At 37.3% G+C, this 19,053-nt stretch overlaps 1 protein-coding gene across 3 annotated transcripts in view; it reads right to left on the reverse strand.

Annotated features, from left to right (window-relative positions):
* The window catches only part of LOC133531298 (proclotting enzyme-like), a 40,682-nt gene that overhangs the window by 17,113 nt on the left and 4,516 nt on the right, over positions 1-19,053 (reverse strand). The window contains exon 1 of one of the 3 annotated variants that reach the window (XM_061869435.1): positions 7,978-8,467. The exons of the other annotated variants lie outside the window; for them this stretch is intronic. Within the exon in view, the coding sequence (XP_061725419.1) occupies positions 7,978-8,032 (55 nt within the window). The 5' untranslated portion in view covers positions 8,033-8,467. Of the gene's footprint in view, positions 1-7,977; positions 8,468-19,053 lie in introns of those variants that run through there. 3 annotated transcript variants of the gene reach the window in all.

The following is a 19,053-nucleotide window of genomic DNA, read 5'->3' on the forward strand; positions in this document are numbered from 1 at the left end:
AACTGTTAAAGATAAGTAGAAATCAAGAATGCTATACGATAGCCAACTAAATTGTTTATCTTCATACGAAATATCATACTCATAACTTTAAAAACAACAGAGATAGGAAGGTTTGAACTTTTGGTGTTTCACTGATCAACAACTTACCCTAGCCTGTACTTTAGGGTAAACAGCGCTCCACCCCAAAAATTTAGATGCAGATGTTTTATTTATACAATTTTAGATAAAAATTTAAAAACATGTAGTATCATTAGTACTAATGTACCCTCTGGGTTAGAATGTCAGATGGCAGTCGCTTTCTTAAAGACTTGTGCCTATGCCAATTCTTGGGATTAGTTGCCAAGCGGACCCCAGGCTCCCATGAGCCGTGCCAAAATTCCGGGACAACGCGAGGAAGATGACAACAATAGATTAAGGATACTTGTGCACTTTAAAAATATTGACAACTGATTTAAAAAAAAAAAGACTCAAAAAAGGAGTGTACAGGTGTTTAAAGGGTTGGCAACGCTCATGTAATATCTCTAGTGTTGCAGGTGTCCATAGGCTACGGTAAGCGCTTAAAAAAACACTCAATACAAGAACGTAGTAGGTAATTTCAAAACAAACTTGCTCTATAAGCCACAGTAGCGTGGTTACAGCTAACGATGCAATAAATATGTTATTTATTATTTATTAATAAATATGTTTATATATTAATAATAAATAATACTAAATCACAGTTTTCGTCTAGTCCCGCTATGAAGCTTGCTCATAGCCAATATATAATAATAATTATGTAAATAAATAAATAAATATTATAGAACATAATTACACAAATTGACTAAGTCCCACAGTAAGCTCAATAAGGCTTGTGTTGAGGGTACTTAGACAACGATATATATAATATATACATATTTATAAATACTTAAATACATATAAAACACCCATGACTCAGGAACAAATATCCATGCTCACCACACGAGTAAATGCCCTTACCAGGATTTGAACCCGGGACTATCGGCTTCATAGGCAGGGTCACTACCCACTAGGCCAGACCGGTCGTCAAATATGTTGTTATGCTTGTGTTGTGTGTAATATGTTGTTATGTTTCCCAACTTAGCATTCCCACTGTTTGTGACAAGACACGTTTTATTATTATTTTCTAGCTCCTTACAAAGCATAAATATTGTCTTGTTACCTCAATCTTGTGCAAGTGGATAATCCCATAAGACTCGGACGAAAATTGCAACATTTTCGTGAGATACAGCTTCATTTCTTAAGTGGTCTTAACAATTGATAATGGGTGCTTGGATAATTCATATTTATTACTTAAGTGACATGTCAGAATATTATGCACAACAATTCGCTTAATAGTATATTACGATACTAGTGCGAATTACCTATTCGCACATGTGTCATACAACGTTTTACAGTACATATCACTCTTTAAATTTTCGGCATAGTTACGTAATGTGCTATTATCGCACTAGAGCGGTAAAGTATCACCATGTAAAAATATTTCCCACGCAGTTATTTTGTAGAGCCGCAAGAGCGTATCAAATACATTTTATTTTCTACACGTCGATTTCAATGTTTGAATTGATACTTTATAGACTAGTCACATCTTATCTATGGAGCTCCCGACTCAACTAATATGACACATAACGAAACGCTTTTGTGAACTAATATGAGTCTGGCCAATCATATTTCGCAGCCAGGAACTATACCAAACCCAGGCTTTCCTCATGGACCAACTAAATATGCACAACTAGTTGTGCCATTAAAAAAACCGGCCAAGAGCATGTCGGGCCACGCTCAGTGTAGGGTTCCGTAGTTACTCTTCCGTCACAATAAGCTAAACTGGAGCTTAAAGTGTAGTAAATAGTACCTTTCACCCGAGTTAAACAAATAGGCAAATTTGCATAATCAGTACCTAATTAAAGTAAGTCTTTTTACTATGAAGGGAAAACTTTTTGCGATAACTCAAAAACAGCTTAACTGATCATGTCCGCTATAGTTTTCATTTAATGTCTTTCTTAAGCTCTACTTCCACAATTTTTTTCATATTTTTTGGACCTATGGTTCAAAAGTTAGAGGGGGGGGGGACACATTTTTTTTTTCTTTCGGAGCGATTATCTCCAAATATATTCACTTTATCAAAAAATGTTTCTTGAAAACCCCTATTAGTTTTGAAAGACCTTTCCAACGATACCCCACACTCTAGGGTTGAAGCGAAAAAAAAATTCACCCCCACTTTACGTGTAGGGGAGATACCCTAAAAAAAATTAAATTTTTAGATTTTATTGTACGACTTTGTCGGCTTTATTGATTTATATATCCATGCCAAATTTCAGCTTTCTAGCACTAACGACCACGGAGCAAAGCCTCGGACAGACAGACAGACAGACAGACAGACAGACAGACAGACAGACAGACAGACGGACATGGCGAAACTATAAGGGTTCCGTATTATGCCATTTGGCTACGGAACCCTAAAAAGTATACCTAATGGCACAACTACGCACAACTGGCCCAACTAAGCACAACTAATGTGCTCTCGAACCATTTCTTATAACACAACTACAATCAGCCATATACGAGTATATAGGTTGCATATGCGGTAAGGGGTTAAGTACGGCACCTTTTTAGGTGCATAAAAATGTAAATAACCGGCCAAGAGCATGTCGGGCCACGCTCAGTGTAGGGTTCCGTAGTTACTCTTCCGTCACAATAAGCTAAACTGGAGCTTGAAGTATAGTAAATTGTTAACCAAGGGATGAAACGGTACCTTTCACCCGAGTTAAACAAATAGGCAAATTTGCATAATCAGTATCTAATTAAAGTCTTTTTACTATGAAGGGAAAACTTTTTGCGATAACTCAAAAACAGCTAAACTGATAATGTCCGCTATAGTTTTCATTTAATGTCTTTCTTAAGCTCTACTTCCACGATTTTTTTCATATTTTTTGGACCTATGGTTCAAAAGTTAGAGGGGGGAACACATTTTTTTTTTCTTTCGGAGCGATTATCTCCGAATATATTCACTTTATCAATAAATGATTCTTGAAAACCCCTATTAGTTTTGAAAGACCTTTCCAACGATACCCCACACTCTAGGGTTGAAGCGAAAAAAAATTTCACCCCCACTTTACGTGTAAGGGAGGTACCCTAAAAAAAATTAAATTTTTAAATTTGATTGTACGACTTTGTCGGCTTTATTGATTTATATATCCATGCCAAATTTCAGCTTTCTAGCACTAACGACCACGGAGCAAAGCCTCGGACAGACAGACAGACGGACATGGTGAAACTATAAGGGTTCCTAGTTGACTACGGAACCCTAAAAATTAGCGCTGTCTCGCCAACAAACCGCATAAGCAGTTTGGCGAGTAACTTTAAAATTGATTATGTATATATGCCTTTGAAAAATAAATGAAAAAAAAAATCAAAAGGGGAAATAATAGAGCTTTCACATTAATATCCCCTTTAGAAATGGACAGTGATAATGGCCACTTTTCCCACTTATTTTTGCATTATAATATTATTAATAATTATAAACGTCATGATCATGAATGACATTTCTTTTGTTCCAAGAAAGTGATTATTCTTATGAGCTTAATATTGTTTTTTGTGCAAAAGTATATCCAGACTACAAGCATGTCTTCGTCAGAAGACGAAGCAATTGTATACGTCGATAATAAAGGCGGGAAGGTATGGTTTCGACTTTGCGACGAGAGGCCGCGTGGTCATACCAGGTAGTTGTGTAATTGGGAACTAAAATTAAATCCTTGATAAACCAGTTGTGTCTATGGGAAGGATTTCGAAAAAATAATATTCCTTATGGCACAACCAGTTGTGCATACGAAGATTACGACGTTGGTCCATGAGGGAACCTGACCAAACCATAATAAAAGACATCAACGGACAACAAGCTATTTACCGCGCACTTCATTTTCCGAGACTTAGTTTTAAATTACTTCATGAGTTTCATGACACGACTTCACATTTTAACACATTAAACATTTGTTAAGTTAGATACGTCATGTCAAAAAGTAGCTGTGAACGTTCACTATTTTGTCATGAACACGAGCTTTTAGTCTGAACTTTATACATAGCCTAAATGGTTTAACCTCGTACATATCCTTCGAACTCAGGATTTTTTTTAAACGTCCGTGGCAAACAAGTTTACGGCTCACCTGATGGTAAGCAGTCTCCGTAGCCTATGGACGCCTACAACTCCAGAGATCTTATATGCGCGTTGCCGACCTTAACACTCCGCACCCTAGTTGAGCTATGGCAACCTTACTCACCGACAGGAACACAACACTATGAGTAGGGTCCAGTGTTATTTGGCTGCGGTTTTCTATAAGGTCGAGGTACTTCCCCAGTTGGGCTCTGCTCTAGATCTGGAATGACATGGCTGTGCTGTGCCCTACCACACAAAACGAGATGACATTCAAAGTGCCCATACCTCTCTTTTGGACGTAGCTTAAGGACATACCCGGGTCCAAAATATGGATATATTTTTTTTTTGTACCACGACGGTGGCAAACAAGCATACAGCCCGCCTGATGGTAAGCAGTCACCGCAGCCTATGGACGCCTGCAACTCCAGAGGTGTTGCATGCGCGTTGCCGACCCTTTAAAAACCTGTACACTCCTTTTTTGAAGAACCCCATACTGTAGACCGGGAAAACCTCGGAAGGGAGCTCATTCCACAGCCGGAGCGTCCGCGGAAGGAAATTCCTCTTGAACCGCACAGTGCGCGACCATTTAGGTTCTAGGGTGTAAGGATGAACTCCCTGCCGACGGCGAGCGGTGCGGTGATAGAAAGTGGCCATTGGCATCATGTCAAACAATTCTTCAGAGCACAGCCCATTGTACAAGCGGTAGAACACACACAAGGAGGCAAAGTCTCTCCTTAGACTTAAAGGTTCAATACCGCTTGTGAGTTTGGGATCGTCAACGATTCGCTGACAGATATGTACTTATAGGAAGTTTGCAAACAAATTACACAATGAAGGATGCACTGACGGATGTCAATGTGTCATAACGAAAGTCACAACCGTAATGTGACACACTTGCTGTGACAACTGCTGAATTACATTAGCCTATATGAGGTAACGTATGTTATTGTTACTAGTAGGTAAGCAGTTACGTAAGTTGGGATTTTCTTGAATTAGATGCGGTTTAGATGGCGGTATGTGCACTTTTTTACTTGATGACGGATATCAGAAAGAAGGGTTAGGTAAAGGTTTGTGTATTGGAGTCTATTTATGCTTGTATAATTTACCGAAACCGAGCCGAATTCCAGAAAAGGTCGCTGTCAAGGTTTGTAACCGGTTCATAAAATACCGGTAAATACCGTTTTATTTCGGTTTTTCTCCGAACTTTTATAAGAACGCGAACATTTTAAGAACCTTATTGTAACCTAAAAAACTAGTTTATGTGATGTGCCACGTAAACATAGACACCGACATAGGAATAAACCGGTTTTTAGTGCTCTAAACTGGTTAATTTGCCAAGAACTGTTCTCATAAAAACCGGTTTAAATAATAACAGTTTTTCGAGCGAAACCGAATGTTCGCGTTCACATTTTAAGAACTTAATTGTACCCTTAAAATACCGGTTTATTCGATGGTATTCGGTTTATGTGATGTGCCACGTAAACATGGACACCGACATAGGAATAAACCGGTTTTAATGCTCTGAACAGGTTAATTTGACAATAACTGTTGTCATAAAAACCGGTTTAAATAATAACGGTTTTTCGATCGAAACCGAAATTAAAAGGTTTTGCGCCAAGTATATGATAACATTGATAACGGTTTGGAAATTTAACCGATTTCGGAGCCTTGGTCGCTGTACTAAAAAATCATGGAGAATGGAAAATATTTAGAAGTTAAATAGTTATTTGTGTCCGAAGGGAGGAAAAGTAGGAAATTGCGTGCCGCGTGTAAAATTGTCACCTGAGCCGAAGGCGAGGGTGGCAAACACGCGGGATGAAATTCTTCCCGTGGTGCGCATACTATATTTCTGCTCGACGGAGGCGGAAAGCGGCAACTTCGTTTAGCGCAGCGGGAGCAAAGTTGACGCTTTACGCCCGGAGGGCAGAAAAAATATTTTCACGTCAGCAGCTGCAAATCGCAGCAAAATCGCATTTTGCTCACTGAGTGAGACAAAATAACATTCAAGTGACCTTCATATTCGAATGTCATTTTAACGTGCGGGGCCTAATACAAGTTCGAAGTATTTGGATTCTATTGTCTTTGTCCCTTTCACGTCATTAGCAAAAAGAAAGAGACAAAAAAGTGCATACGTAATTCAACGATATATTGACGGTTTATAATAGACCCTCGAAATAAGTCAGACCGCATCGTTCCAAAACACCCTACGAGTCTTCATTCGTAATAATTAATTAATGAAATAAAAGTTTAAAATTTAATAAAAATACCATATTTTACGTATTTTATTATACAATCAAAACAATGTACTTATACAAATTTACGCAATTATTACGCAGTAAATAATTCTACTTAACGACTTTTAACGATCTCTACTATAGTTGACAAATAGTAGTATCCGCAATTCGGACCGTATCTTACAAAGTTTTTTTTAACAAAAATAGTTGACGATTGAACTGTCAATTGATGTTCGTTAATTCATTATTTTCGTATCATTTTATTGAAATTTCTTTCGTTTTGTTTTATTGCGGTAATTAAAATTAATTGCTACAATACCTTCAGAAAACATGAGTGAAATAGTGATGAAGACGGATTACAAATTTTTTCAGGTTGTATTTTTTGATGGCTGACTGACGTGAAAAATTTTGTGTACTACACAAGATCAAAGTTATTTACATCTCGTGCGCTTTTGAGTCCCTTACTACGCTCATGACAAGCACTCGAAGAAATATCAAACTTTGCTCTCTTGTTGTACAAATAACTATTTCACTTTTTGTTTACATTTTAGAAATACTATTTACATACATAATGTACATAGTATTTCTAAAATCATAACCCTTCCTTTTGGCTTGTAAAAACGTAACCAGTATAAGATCACTGTTTTATCCGCTGCCGTATTTTTTATTTCGATTTTTCGTTAAAGTTCACTGCCTCCAATTACGCCGGTGTTTCGGCCCAAGAAATACTTCCTTTAAAAGTTTAAAACATAATTCCCCGCTCATGTCTCGTCGTCTTATTTTATTTGCGATAATGGGGTGCTATTCTGAACGCCTACCGAGACCAGTAAGGCTAAGATGGTCAGCTCTTTATCATTTGTCACCATGCCTGTTACGTTCTAACAAGTATGTAAGCTCGAAAGTGACGGGCATAGTGACAAGTGATAAAAATGGAACCATGCTGCCACCGCAGGCTCGGGAATATAACGGTGGAATCACATTTATCAGCATCGAGCCCAATTTTGTATATGAGAAATCGCTCGTTGGTATGAATGCTTGTGATTCTACCCTAAACTCAATGTGACTATGTGACTCTTCTTCTTCTTTTAAAATATGGCCTCCATCAAATCTATGGTGATTTTGCCAATCTCAATTGTTGTTATTCAGGGGTAACTTGTCAAGTGTTGTTAATGTTGTTATTCAGGGGTAACTTGTCAAGTGTCGATATTCAGGGGTAACTTGTCAAGTGTCGTTATTCAGGGGTAACTTGTCAAGTGACGTTATTCAGGGGTAACTTGTCAAGTGTCGTTATTCAGGGGTAACTTGTCAAGTGTCGTTATTCAGGGGTAACTTGTCAAGTGTCGTTATTCAGGGGTAACTTGTCAAGTGTCGTTATTCAGGGGTAGCACACTAAGTGTGCTCGTAGAACATGACGTTGTCCGGTAGTTGCTTTTAGTAAAGAGATAGCCGGACTTTACTAAAAGCCACGATGGATTGCCGGGTGTTGATTAAAACATGGTTAGACACATGTCGTTTCAGTTTTCATTTATGCAATAAACAAGAATCATTTGGGCCATGAATGATTACAATTCAACTCACCATATCTTGTACGAGGGGCTGACATGATTTTCCTCACAAGTGTGATGAAAAACATTGTGTGTGCCACAGGCGGTACAAGAATTACGAACTCGTGTTAATGAAGCCCTCGCCTTCGGATTCGGCCTAAAATTAAGACTTCGTCAGTTACAGATCACTGAATAGAACAACTTGCACAGGTTACACTGAGATTTGTTGTAACCAAGATAATAGTCTCTATTATACTTGCTTGTTCCCAGAGATAACTTACAATGTACTGGCCACTTAGGATGCGTGCACACGTTTATGGCGCGATTAATGTTGCCAGCCTAATTATGCGTCCTAAACTTACTGACTGATGTTGTAAATTGTGATGTTTAACTAGGTTGCTCGTTAACATATCCTTTATTATACTGGTGATATAATTTTAATATTAAATAACGTGTAGGTTATATTACGCTGAGTTGCGAGAGGTACCTAGATGCCATATATATTTTATTTGAGAATTCGTTTACATTTTATTGTAATCTTTACTAAACAGTGCAGTTAATTGACCAATTGTACACCTTATTATATTGACTTAGGAACTGGAGTTGGCCATGTAACTGTACTGTGCTATATCTACTTGCTAAGTTAATTAATAACTAGTATATCTATGTAAACAAAAACGTAAGCAAATATTTGTCCTTTATTACTGAATAAAGATATTTATTATTTATTATTATTATTTTGTAAAGAAATGACAATCCAGAAAGACTAGCGTGATACTAATTTATTTATCCTCCTCTAACCTATGAAATTATCTTATTTTTCGGAAATTTTGTATTGTATGTCAGGCCTCGATCCGTACCAAAGAGAATTTGAAATATAGAGTGTATTGTCAAAGAAAACGTTGTAGCGACGTAAATTTATTGCCATCATTCGACTCAAAATTAAAACTTTTAGAACGCCATTTGACTTAGATCCTTATTCTTTCACTGATATGTGTTCAATTTGTTTAATATTAAAAAGTGGTGCCATCTAATATATATAGCAGCATTGTTTCGAGCGCCATAACCTTAAGGTAGTGCCCGGTATGGCGTCACTTTTTGATATTTAACAAATTCAACACTTCAGTGAAAGAATTAGGATCAAAGTCAAATGGCGTTCTAAAAGTTTAAATTATGTGTCGAAAGATGGCGGTAAATTTACGTCGCTACAAAATTTTCTTTGACAATACACCTCTATTTTAATTTATCTTTGTCCGTAAGCAGGCTAATCTGAACCCCTTCCTTGAGGGGCAAAGCCTTGGCCAATAAATAGAACCTGGCAGACTAAAATTAGATGCGTTCCGAAAACGATTTTGCATTTCATATTGCGATTATGTAGTGTCAAGTTACTTTGGTAATAAGTTTCTTTATTTTGGTAATTTCGGCGTCTTAATAAATATTTATTTTTCAAAATATACCTACCTATGCTTTATTTCTAACATACTATTATCCGAACGCTCCGTTAGTCCGAACAGGGGTTGTTTATTTGAAATTCGCATTATCGAGGACCTTCTAAGTCTTATCTGTCTAATGGCGTTACTTATAATATTGTTAATTTGTATACTTCGATACTTCTCTGAGATTCCTACGTTACAGCACAAAATAAAAAATAAACAGAATGTCCGTTCCCGCCGTTCTTGAAAATACATACCTAAACTTGCCCGACTCACTAGGGTTGCTTCTGTATTAATTTCGAATTTTAAAGAGGAGTAGGTAATATAAGTTTACAGACATACATACATCGATTCGTTTATACATACATCTTATCATGTTTACATTCCTTAGAGACTGCATTTTGACGTACATGACAGTAGGTACCTACGTAGCGGCGGGGAGGACGTCAAGTGAGCAACGCGCGCACAGCCCGACTAAGCTCTGCCCGAGAGTGCCCGAGAACGCCTGTAAATGTAACGTCTGTGTGCGTAAATGTCACGTCTGTGTGCGTGCGGCGAAAATGGCACTTTGTACTGAGCGGACTCTCTGCTCCTTTGTGGTTACAGGCTGAGCCTTGTGTGGGGATCATTGTACTGCTGCTTTTTTAATGCCAAATTCTTAAAATAAATATATTATTTATTCTTATATATTCTATGAATTAGGTAAATACACATATTCCAAAGTATCTCCGCCTTGAGCGCATTCACAAAAGGTTTTTGGATCCACGGAGCCCAAAGTTATATTGGACGTCTTATAGCAAACTGTCAAGTAAGTTTTGGGAATAGCCGCTAAAGTTTGATGACCGTTGAACCGGCTTTATGCATTTTGGGCAGCGTTGCGTGTGCAAGTTACTCATGCAAGAGGTGTGAGGTACAGAGGTCTTAAATATATCGAGGCGGCTCCCATTCTGAGGGCCTACCGCGAACCACGTTCGACGTGTTGCCTCTCTATCGCACTTGTAAATTCGTACGTAAATGTGACAGGGAGGCAACACGTTGAACGTGGTTCGCGGTAGGCCCTCTGTTCTTCTCGGAGCTGTAGTGTATCGGATTTTGATATTATAAAGTGCCTAAATTGAGAAATCAAAATATTAAATAAATACATAAATAATATTATAGAACTAAGCACCAAAGTTAAATAAAGTTAAGCCACCAAAGTTAAGCACCGAGGAACTGCACAACCTTATTCCTCCGTCCCCATTTCACCATCGGACTACCAGACAATCGGCACTCCGGCATCGCTTCATGGTAGGTATTCCACAAATACGCACGAAGCGTTTTGCTTCAACATTTCTTATGCGAACTGCCAAGGAGTGGAATGCCCTGCCCGAGTCTGTGTTTCCGCATGAGTACAATCTGGGTCTCTTCAAGGCTAGGGTAAATAGGTATCTCATAGGTAAGCGTGCTCCACCGTAGACCGCATCATCACTTACCATCAGGTGAGATCGTGGTCAAACGCTTGCCTATCGTTATAAAAAAAAAAAATCAATATGGCTTTTATTTTGGGTACTTAGACAGTGATATTATAGGTATAATATATAATATGTATATATTGCCTATATATTTTCTTCTTCTTTAGCCCTTCTCTACCCTTCGGGTGTAGGCCTCCTTCATTTTATGCCACTCGTCACGGTTCTGTGCGACCTATATATATATATATTAGTGGGTTAATTTGCCTCCTCTTTTTTGGTACGGACGGCTAAAGCATGGAATGCGCTCCCGCCATCTGAATTCCCTGATAAATATGACCTCAGTCTCTTTAAAGCAAGAGTGAATAGGCTACTACTGAACCGGTGGGCTCCATCTTAGGCCATGTCTTCACTTTCCTTTCCATCAGGTGTGACTAGAGCCAATCGCCGATCAGTTTTTTTTATAATAATAATATATATATATATATATATTTGACGACCGGTCTGACCTAGTGTGTAGTGACCCTGCCTATGAAGCCAATGGTCCTAGGTTCTCACGATTAATTGAAAACATACATTAACTCTTGTGGTCTTTTATTTTGGGTACTTAGACAAGGATAATATAGGTATAATATGTATATAAATATTTATAAATACTTCAATACACAAAAAGCACCCATGCCTCGGGAACAAATATCCGTGCTCACCACACAAATAAATGGCCTTACCAGGATTTGAACCCAGAGCCATCGGCTTTAAAGGCAGAGGGTCACCGCCGACTGGGTCAAACAGGTCGTCATAGTCATTCAAAAATAAATACAGGTATTGAGTTTGAAATACATGCCTTAAAACTAAAATTATTAGAAACTTAATAAAATGTAAAGATAGTAATATAAATAAAATAACATAAATAAATAATAAATAAATATTACAGGACATTATTACACAAATTGACTAAGTCCCACAGTAAGCTCAATAAGGCTTGTGTTGAGGGTACTTTAGACAATGATATATACATATAATATATAAATATTTATAAATACTTAAATACATAGAAAACATCCATGACTCAGGAACAAATATCCATGCTCATCACACGAATAAATGCCCTTACCAGGATTTGAACCCGGGACCATCAGCTTCGTAGGCAGGGTCACTACCCACTAGGCCAAACCGGTCGTCAAAAATAAATACAACAGTATTTGCAGTACCATGCCCAACAGTTTTTGTTCCGCAAGGTTTCTGGATCAGAATTATGTTTGAATTAATTTTACTAATATAACACTTACCTACCTACTTTGTTTTTACTTGCATTTCATCACCAATATCCTGTGGGGACTGTTCGACGGTTATTTCCTCATTCACACTAGAGTATGTGGATGAATAAATAATGCGTAGAATTTATTTTAAAAAATCGGCCAAGAGCATATCGGGCCATGCTCAGAGTAGTTCCGTAGTTACTCTTCCGTCACAATAAGCTAAACTTAAAGCTTAAAGTATAGCAGATTATTAACCAAAGGATGAACTGTGGATAGTACGTCTTTTTACTATAAAGGGGATTTTTTTCAATAACTCAAAAACAGCTAAACTGGTTATGTCCGCTATAGTTTTCATTTAATGTCTTTCTGAAGCTCTACTTCCACGATTGTTTTATATTTTTTGACCTATGGTTCAAAAGTTAGACGGCGGGGACACATTTTTTTTTTCTTTCGGAGCGATTATCTCCGAATATATTCACTTTATCAAAAAATGTTTGTTGAAGACCCCTATTGGTTTTGAACGACCTTTCAAACGATATCCCACACTGTAAAAAAATAGATTTTATTCTACAGCTTTGTCGGCTTTATTGATTTATATATCCATGCCCAGCTTTCTAGCACTAACGACCACGGAGCAAAGCCTCGGACAGACAGACGGACATGGCGAAACTATAAGGGTTCCTAGTTGACTACGGAACCCTAAAAAGTGTCGTGTTCCGGACATCAATTGCCTTTTAAGAGCTTAAACCCAAGTTTACTAACCTTCTATCAGGTTTATTGCAAAAATAAAAGAACTAATTACAAGCCTAAAGGGAAATGTAATCTTAAGTATATTAAACATTCATGCGTAGGATGACGTCATCATCAACCATTAACGCTCACCGTCGTAAACGGTAACAACCTGTCATAATAATAGTCGTCAAAAGGCCGTAAACAATGTAATATGGGTGAGTAATGTTAAATTTCTTCAGTGGTAAGCATTAGGCTGCCAAGCATGGGCCTCGAAAGCGTAGTTACTTGGAGGAAGAATGGTGCAAGCGACTTCGATGTTGGTAAATCACCTAGCACTTATTTCGGAAGTTAACTAAACTTATCTTATCTTGCCTCTCTATTACTTTCCTTCTGTTAATCCTTTATTTCGTTCCCTCTGTTAATTCTCTAGTCATGTGCTCAATTTCTGGCTACCCTCCGAAAAGAGGGGAAAGGACGGCTCTGGTGGTCCAGTTTGCGCTCTACCTATTTTTTCATCCCTAGAACTTGTTTGATATCGTTTCGTTTTCATATAAGGATGTATCAGTCGAAGATTTATCTAAAAATATTGTACAGAATCTGTTTAAAAAATCGGGTTAGTTTACGAAATACATTGTAAGTGTTTTACTTATTTTGTCTGCATTTTCAGAATTGCAATGGCTGGAGATTTAGACTAAATAAAACATTTGACTGTATAAACACTATTTAGCATTTTTGTCTTATTATCCACGACAGATTGTACAATATATTTCTTTACGATTATTACCTGACGATAATCTTTAGAAAATAGAGGAGTATATCAGTAGGCTAAATTATTCAAACACATTTTAGAAAACGGTCCTTTCAGTGGGCAAAAAAACAAATAAAAAGTTAACGACCGACCTGAGTACACATATTATTACTTTAAAAAATGTATCCCATCTGTAAAAAAATGCTTTTGATTCTCTTTGCGATGTCCACAGAAAAGCCGTGAACCATTCTATAAAATGTGGACGACCCAAATGTTTCTTAAGCTATTCTGCCACCACGTGTCCCGCGAAAGCTAATCCACAATTAAGTGAGTTACGTGCGTTTGTCTGTCAGCGTTTGTTGTCCTAACCGTGTTCTCTAGTTTCTCTCTTTGCTCGAAAGGTTTGTGTATGGAAAGTAGCATGTACCAAGTTTCGCAAGTGTAACCTTATCTGCAAAAGTACCATATTGGTTTCAGTTTATTTATTTTTGCGATGTTTCCGCCATAGCCATCTTACGTACCTATAAACTTTTCAATATGTTTTTTTATGCTTCGTTTATCGTTTTATATTGGTAAAACCGGAATCCTTATAATTTCACCTACGGAAGGTGGAGATAAGGAACGACATCTCCATGTACCAAAAAGTGTCATCAAAAAACTTTAAATAGGTGGCGCTACAATACCTAGAGTACTTGAAAAAAAAAACAAATCATAGACAGCGCAATTCACTCCGTCAATAACGCCTAGGTTCTTAGCTACTCTAGCGCTACTCTGGAGAGATTTGGAACTATTATTTATAGCTGACAGCTGGACACTTTGGAATAGTTCTACCATAAGAGATGCCACTCCTCTTAATTCCACACTCCATAATTTCACCATATCGTTTTAATCAGACAAGACATCTAGACTGAAACCAAGATAAGTTGGGAGCGGTTTTGTTAGCCCAGACGGTGCACGGGTTATTTTAAAAATTAACCGTCAAACTTCTATGAAATTATGAAGTTTACTTGACACTTGCACCGTCTGGGCTATCAAAATCGCTCCCAACTTATCTTAGTCTGACTTTATCTGCTTTCTTACAGTTCTTACCATACACTACCCAAAAAAAACCCAAACAACAATCTAAGATCAGAAAGCGTGATATACCTCAGATTTGTGAGAATAGCACAACTCAAATCCCCGGACAAACTACGTGCGACCGTTCGTTATCTCTGAGATGTCAACCAGTTACCTAACTATTGCTAGTCACAATGGTCCTCGGATTCTCTTAGAAACCTGATGTTTAATTACAATTAAGTTTCACCGCGTGCGACAAAAACGTGGCGTTACTTGGAGCGGGGAAAATGTATAAATAATGGGTACTTTTATAAGACGAGATGACCGTTTTGGTAAACCATTAAAGGGTTCCATCGTCAAGATTACGATGATGGGATTCTAAAGAAATTGGCTTACTTCGACCTTCTGAACTGAACTTCTTATGTATATCGAAAAGTTAATTTTTAAATATTACTTATAGACACACCACTATTTATTTGGGCATTTCTAATAGTAACTCAACCACTTGTGGTTGTAATATTTCTACGCTGATAGAGGCACAATATGAGACATTTGACCATTGTACCATATTCTAAGAAAAAAACATTTATGTATTTGTATTTAAAATCACATCGGTCCTTCAGCTCAAATATTTAACTTGAGGCAGATTCTAATGTAACAATTTGTTCTGGTTTTGGACGACCTTGACGATCGTCTTGATGGGCTCTCATCTCACACACGACATTCAGTCTTTTCGCATGCAACTACATGATATTCAAGGTTGTGTCAAAATATAACAAGTTGTGTGATATTTCATATGATTTCGAGAATAAATTATAATTATTTAGTGTTGAGATATGTTAAACTAAAAGCATTCAATGGGTGGTGATTAAAAATGTGATTTGTTTTTACCCGAATAATTGTTAATTAATCTGCGACTACCGACGCAAAAATGACCCTTCGCTCCTACCCGCTAATTCAAAACATGAAAAAATCTAAATATAACGTACCATGGGGTGGAAGGGGCATTCTCACTATGGCGCTTGGAGTGTTGAAGTAAGCTACAAGTAATTGATTGTACCAAGGACTCTGATTCATCACAGTTGTTCAATATAAATCGGGTTCCTTGTCTACCTACTAAACTGTATATGATTATTTATTGATTTAAACTTTATTGCACAAAATACAAAAAACAATGTCGTCAATTTGTACTAAATGTTATCATGTCTTTGACAAAAAATATGAAGTTTATAATTGGTTACAAAAACAAAACATCATCGTGGCCAACGGTAGAAAGTTTATCAACGGCGTTATACTCGACAAAGCCCTTTAAAAACAAAACAACCGCTCGCAGTGCGCCGCGCCTACACAATAGAAGACCAGAAGAAAGGAAGGAAAGCGTTTAAAACGCACTATGGAGTTTCAACCTTTTAGGAGGCATTTGTTTTCAACGTTTTTTACACGAGGCGTTATAACGGTGTTGTTGGAAATATTATGTTTAAAATTATAATATTACTTGAGTGGTCCGTTTTAGTGTTCCGTGGTCAACTAGGAACCCTTATGGTTTCGCCATGTCTGTCTGTCTATTCGTCTGCGGCTTTGCTCTGTGATCGTTAGTGATACAAATCTACAATTTGGCATTGATAATGATATACTATTGATTCAAATAAAAATAGGTAAAAATTTTTGGGTACACGTAAATGAATGAATGAACATCTTTATTTAAGGCAACTAGTGGCCCATAAATATGTACCTTAAAAGTAACATACATATTATAACAATTGATTGGTTTTTTTTTTTCACTTCAACGCAATGTATACACGATGATTCTTAATCCGTGAACAGGAACCATCTTTTCTAACTCAGTAATTGATGGAGATTACGTTAAAGTAGTAATTACGTGGAAACAAACTTGTTTTTTTTTAATCATAATTTTAATTTTGAGTTCAATTTTATCCTAAAATCCTTGTCACTCTACTACCTTATCGGTTTTAATGAGTTTGTAACCTCTTTACAAACTTATTAGCAATTGACAATTTATGAGTAAACCCTGTCCTTGACATTGTCAATCACTTTTGTCTTACGCATAAACAAAGTCAGAGTCGTGAATATTAAATGAGAAAATTATAACTATTTTTCCAAAAATCATGCCTCCACCATATCCGTACTCAAATATCGAGCGTTACGACATTGTACGTTTGCCGATACAAACGAACAGCACAAGACGAACCCAACAGTTATTTCACGAACTTCATCCAAACGTCCCGATTCCCAGACACAATTTGATAAACCGCATGCACCAAAACCTACGTGACTTCGGGCAGTTTACAGTGCCGCAACATGATCAAGCACCCGGATGAACTAGTCGTCATCCTGACGATCTGGATCGACGAATCTTAAGATTCTTTGCTCGGGATCCTCGAATTAGCACTAGGCAAGCAGCGAGAAGATTTCGAGTGAGTCAATCCTTCGTGTGGCGGTTGCTTAACTTGTCCGATTTACATCCCTTTCATTTTCGACCCGTGCAAGATATTCTACCAACAGATTTTGCAGGGAGGGTTGCTTTCTGTCAGTGGTTCGAGAGAAACATCGAAACCAATATCTTGTGCTCGGATGAATCGACCTTCACGCGTATCGGTCAATTTAAAAGTCAAAAAAGTCAAAAGTCAAAATATTCTTTATTCAAATAGGCCTAGCAACAAGCACTTTTAAATCGTCAAATTTTACAAATATCATCTTAATCTAAATATCAGAGCAATTTATTGATGCAGTTATTATTGTTCTAAAAAAAACATTGAACTATTATAGATATGGTAAACTCAATAATGTCCATAATGAACACTTTTGGGCTGCCGAAAATCCTCGGCTCACCCGAAGAAACGCGTTTCAAGTGCGTTTCTCGGTAAATGTGTGGGCAGGGATAATTAATGAGACATTAATTGGACCCATATTATATTCATAGAAGAGAAATTAAATGGAGGAAACTACCTAAATTTGCTAAGGCATATGGTAACAGAGCTGTTGGATGAAGTGCCACTGCGGAATTTGAATAACCTGCATTTCCAGCATGATGGTGCCCCTGCACATTTTGAACATAGGGTTCGCGACTACCTGAACGCGGAATTCCCTGGGCGGTGGATCGGCCGCGGCGGCCCTATCGCATGGCCTCCACGCAGTCCAGATCTCACTCCATTGGATTTTTACCTTTGGAGTGACGTAAAACGAATTGTTTATGAACAAGAGTCCAATACTGTATTAGAACTCCGCCAAAGAATATGCAACGCATTTGACGAAATAAGGGCTAGCAATTCTCTTCGCAGAATTAAAAATAATCACAGGCGTCGAGCGGAGCTGTGTCAAGAACAACACGGTGGTCATTTTGAACACCTGTTAAATTATGTTTAAAATAATCTTTTTTTATGTTTTAGTTGGTCTGGTATGCAGTAGCTTTTATTGTTTTGTATTTATTTATAAAATTGTACAGTTTAAAAACAAATCGTTTTACTTGTTCAAAATTTAACTTGTTAAGTTGCTTGCAAATAAATGTTTAGGTAATGCACTTTATGTTAATCACCTACCAATTATTTTCATCGTTATCAGTGCAGCACTGATAAGATTACAAGTACATAGAAGTATTTATTGACATAAGATCCATCAAATTTCCCGCCATACTGATGGCACTTGACGTATCGTAGTTAAACTTTATTATACTGTAGGATGACCATGTATTCAATGGTTACTTGTTTTAACTATGTTTTCACTTTTAATTAATTAAACAGTGAAGAAATAACGCGAGACCTAGCCGAATAAGTTTAATTTGGGCTAAATTTTAATATTATTCCACTCCTGTTCACGGATTAAAAATCATCGTGTATAGTACTGGAAATCGTAAAAAAGTCTTTCAAAACGAATATGGATCAGCAACCATTTTTCGATAAATTTAATATCGCTCCGAAAAAGTGCCCTGTCTTACTTTTAAACGGATCCAATCCAATGGCAATTAAAATAACATGGGTGAATATAAGTCTTGTGCATAGATTATAAATAAATGTCGACTGTCTGTTCCATATCGAAAGACCTATGAATACTCTACGCGATAAAAAGATTAGGCACCACACAAAACATAATTACGGGAATCCAATATGGCCGCCGACGGAACTAAACAGATTTCCAAGGAAAGGCTCCAAAGGTCGGAGCTAAGTGGGTTTTTATCGATTCTATTCAGTTTCAGAGCTACACTTTGTAAATAGATCATGTCTCTGCGGCTTAGAGACGTGTCTATATTTTCAAAATATTAGATTGATTTGATACTGAACTGACATTAATATCAGTGCCTAGACCTCGTCGCTCGCAGCGTATTAGGGCTTTAGGGCTGATTAATCGCATTCGTTTGTTGTAGTATTTTTGTTTTCCTCAGAATTTAGTAAATTTGGTGGATATATAGAGTTTCCAATT

The sequence above is a fragment of the Cydia pomonella genome, chromosome 2 (assembly GCF_033807575.1).
Source record: "Cydia pomonella isolate Wapato2018A chromosome 2, ilCydPomo1, whole genome shotgun sequence".
Taxonomy (NCBI): Eukaryota; Metazoa; Arthropoda; class Insecta; order Lepidoptera; family Tortricidae; genus Cydia; species Cydia pomonella.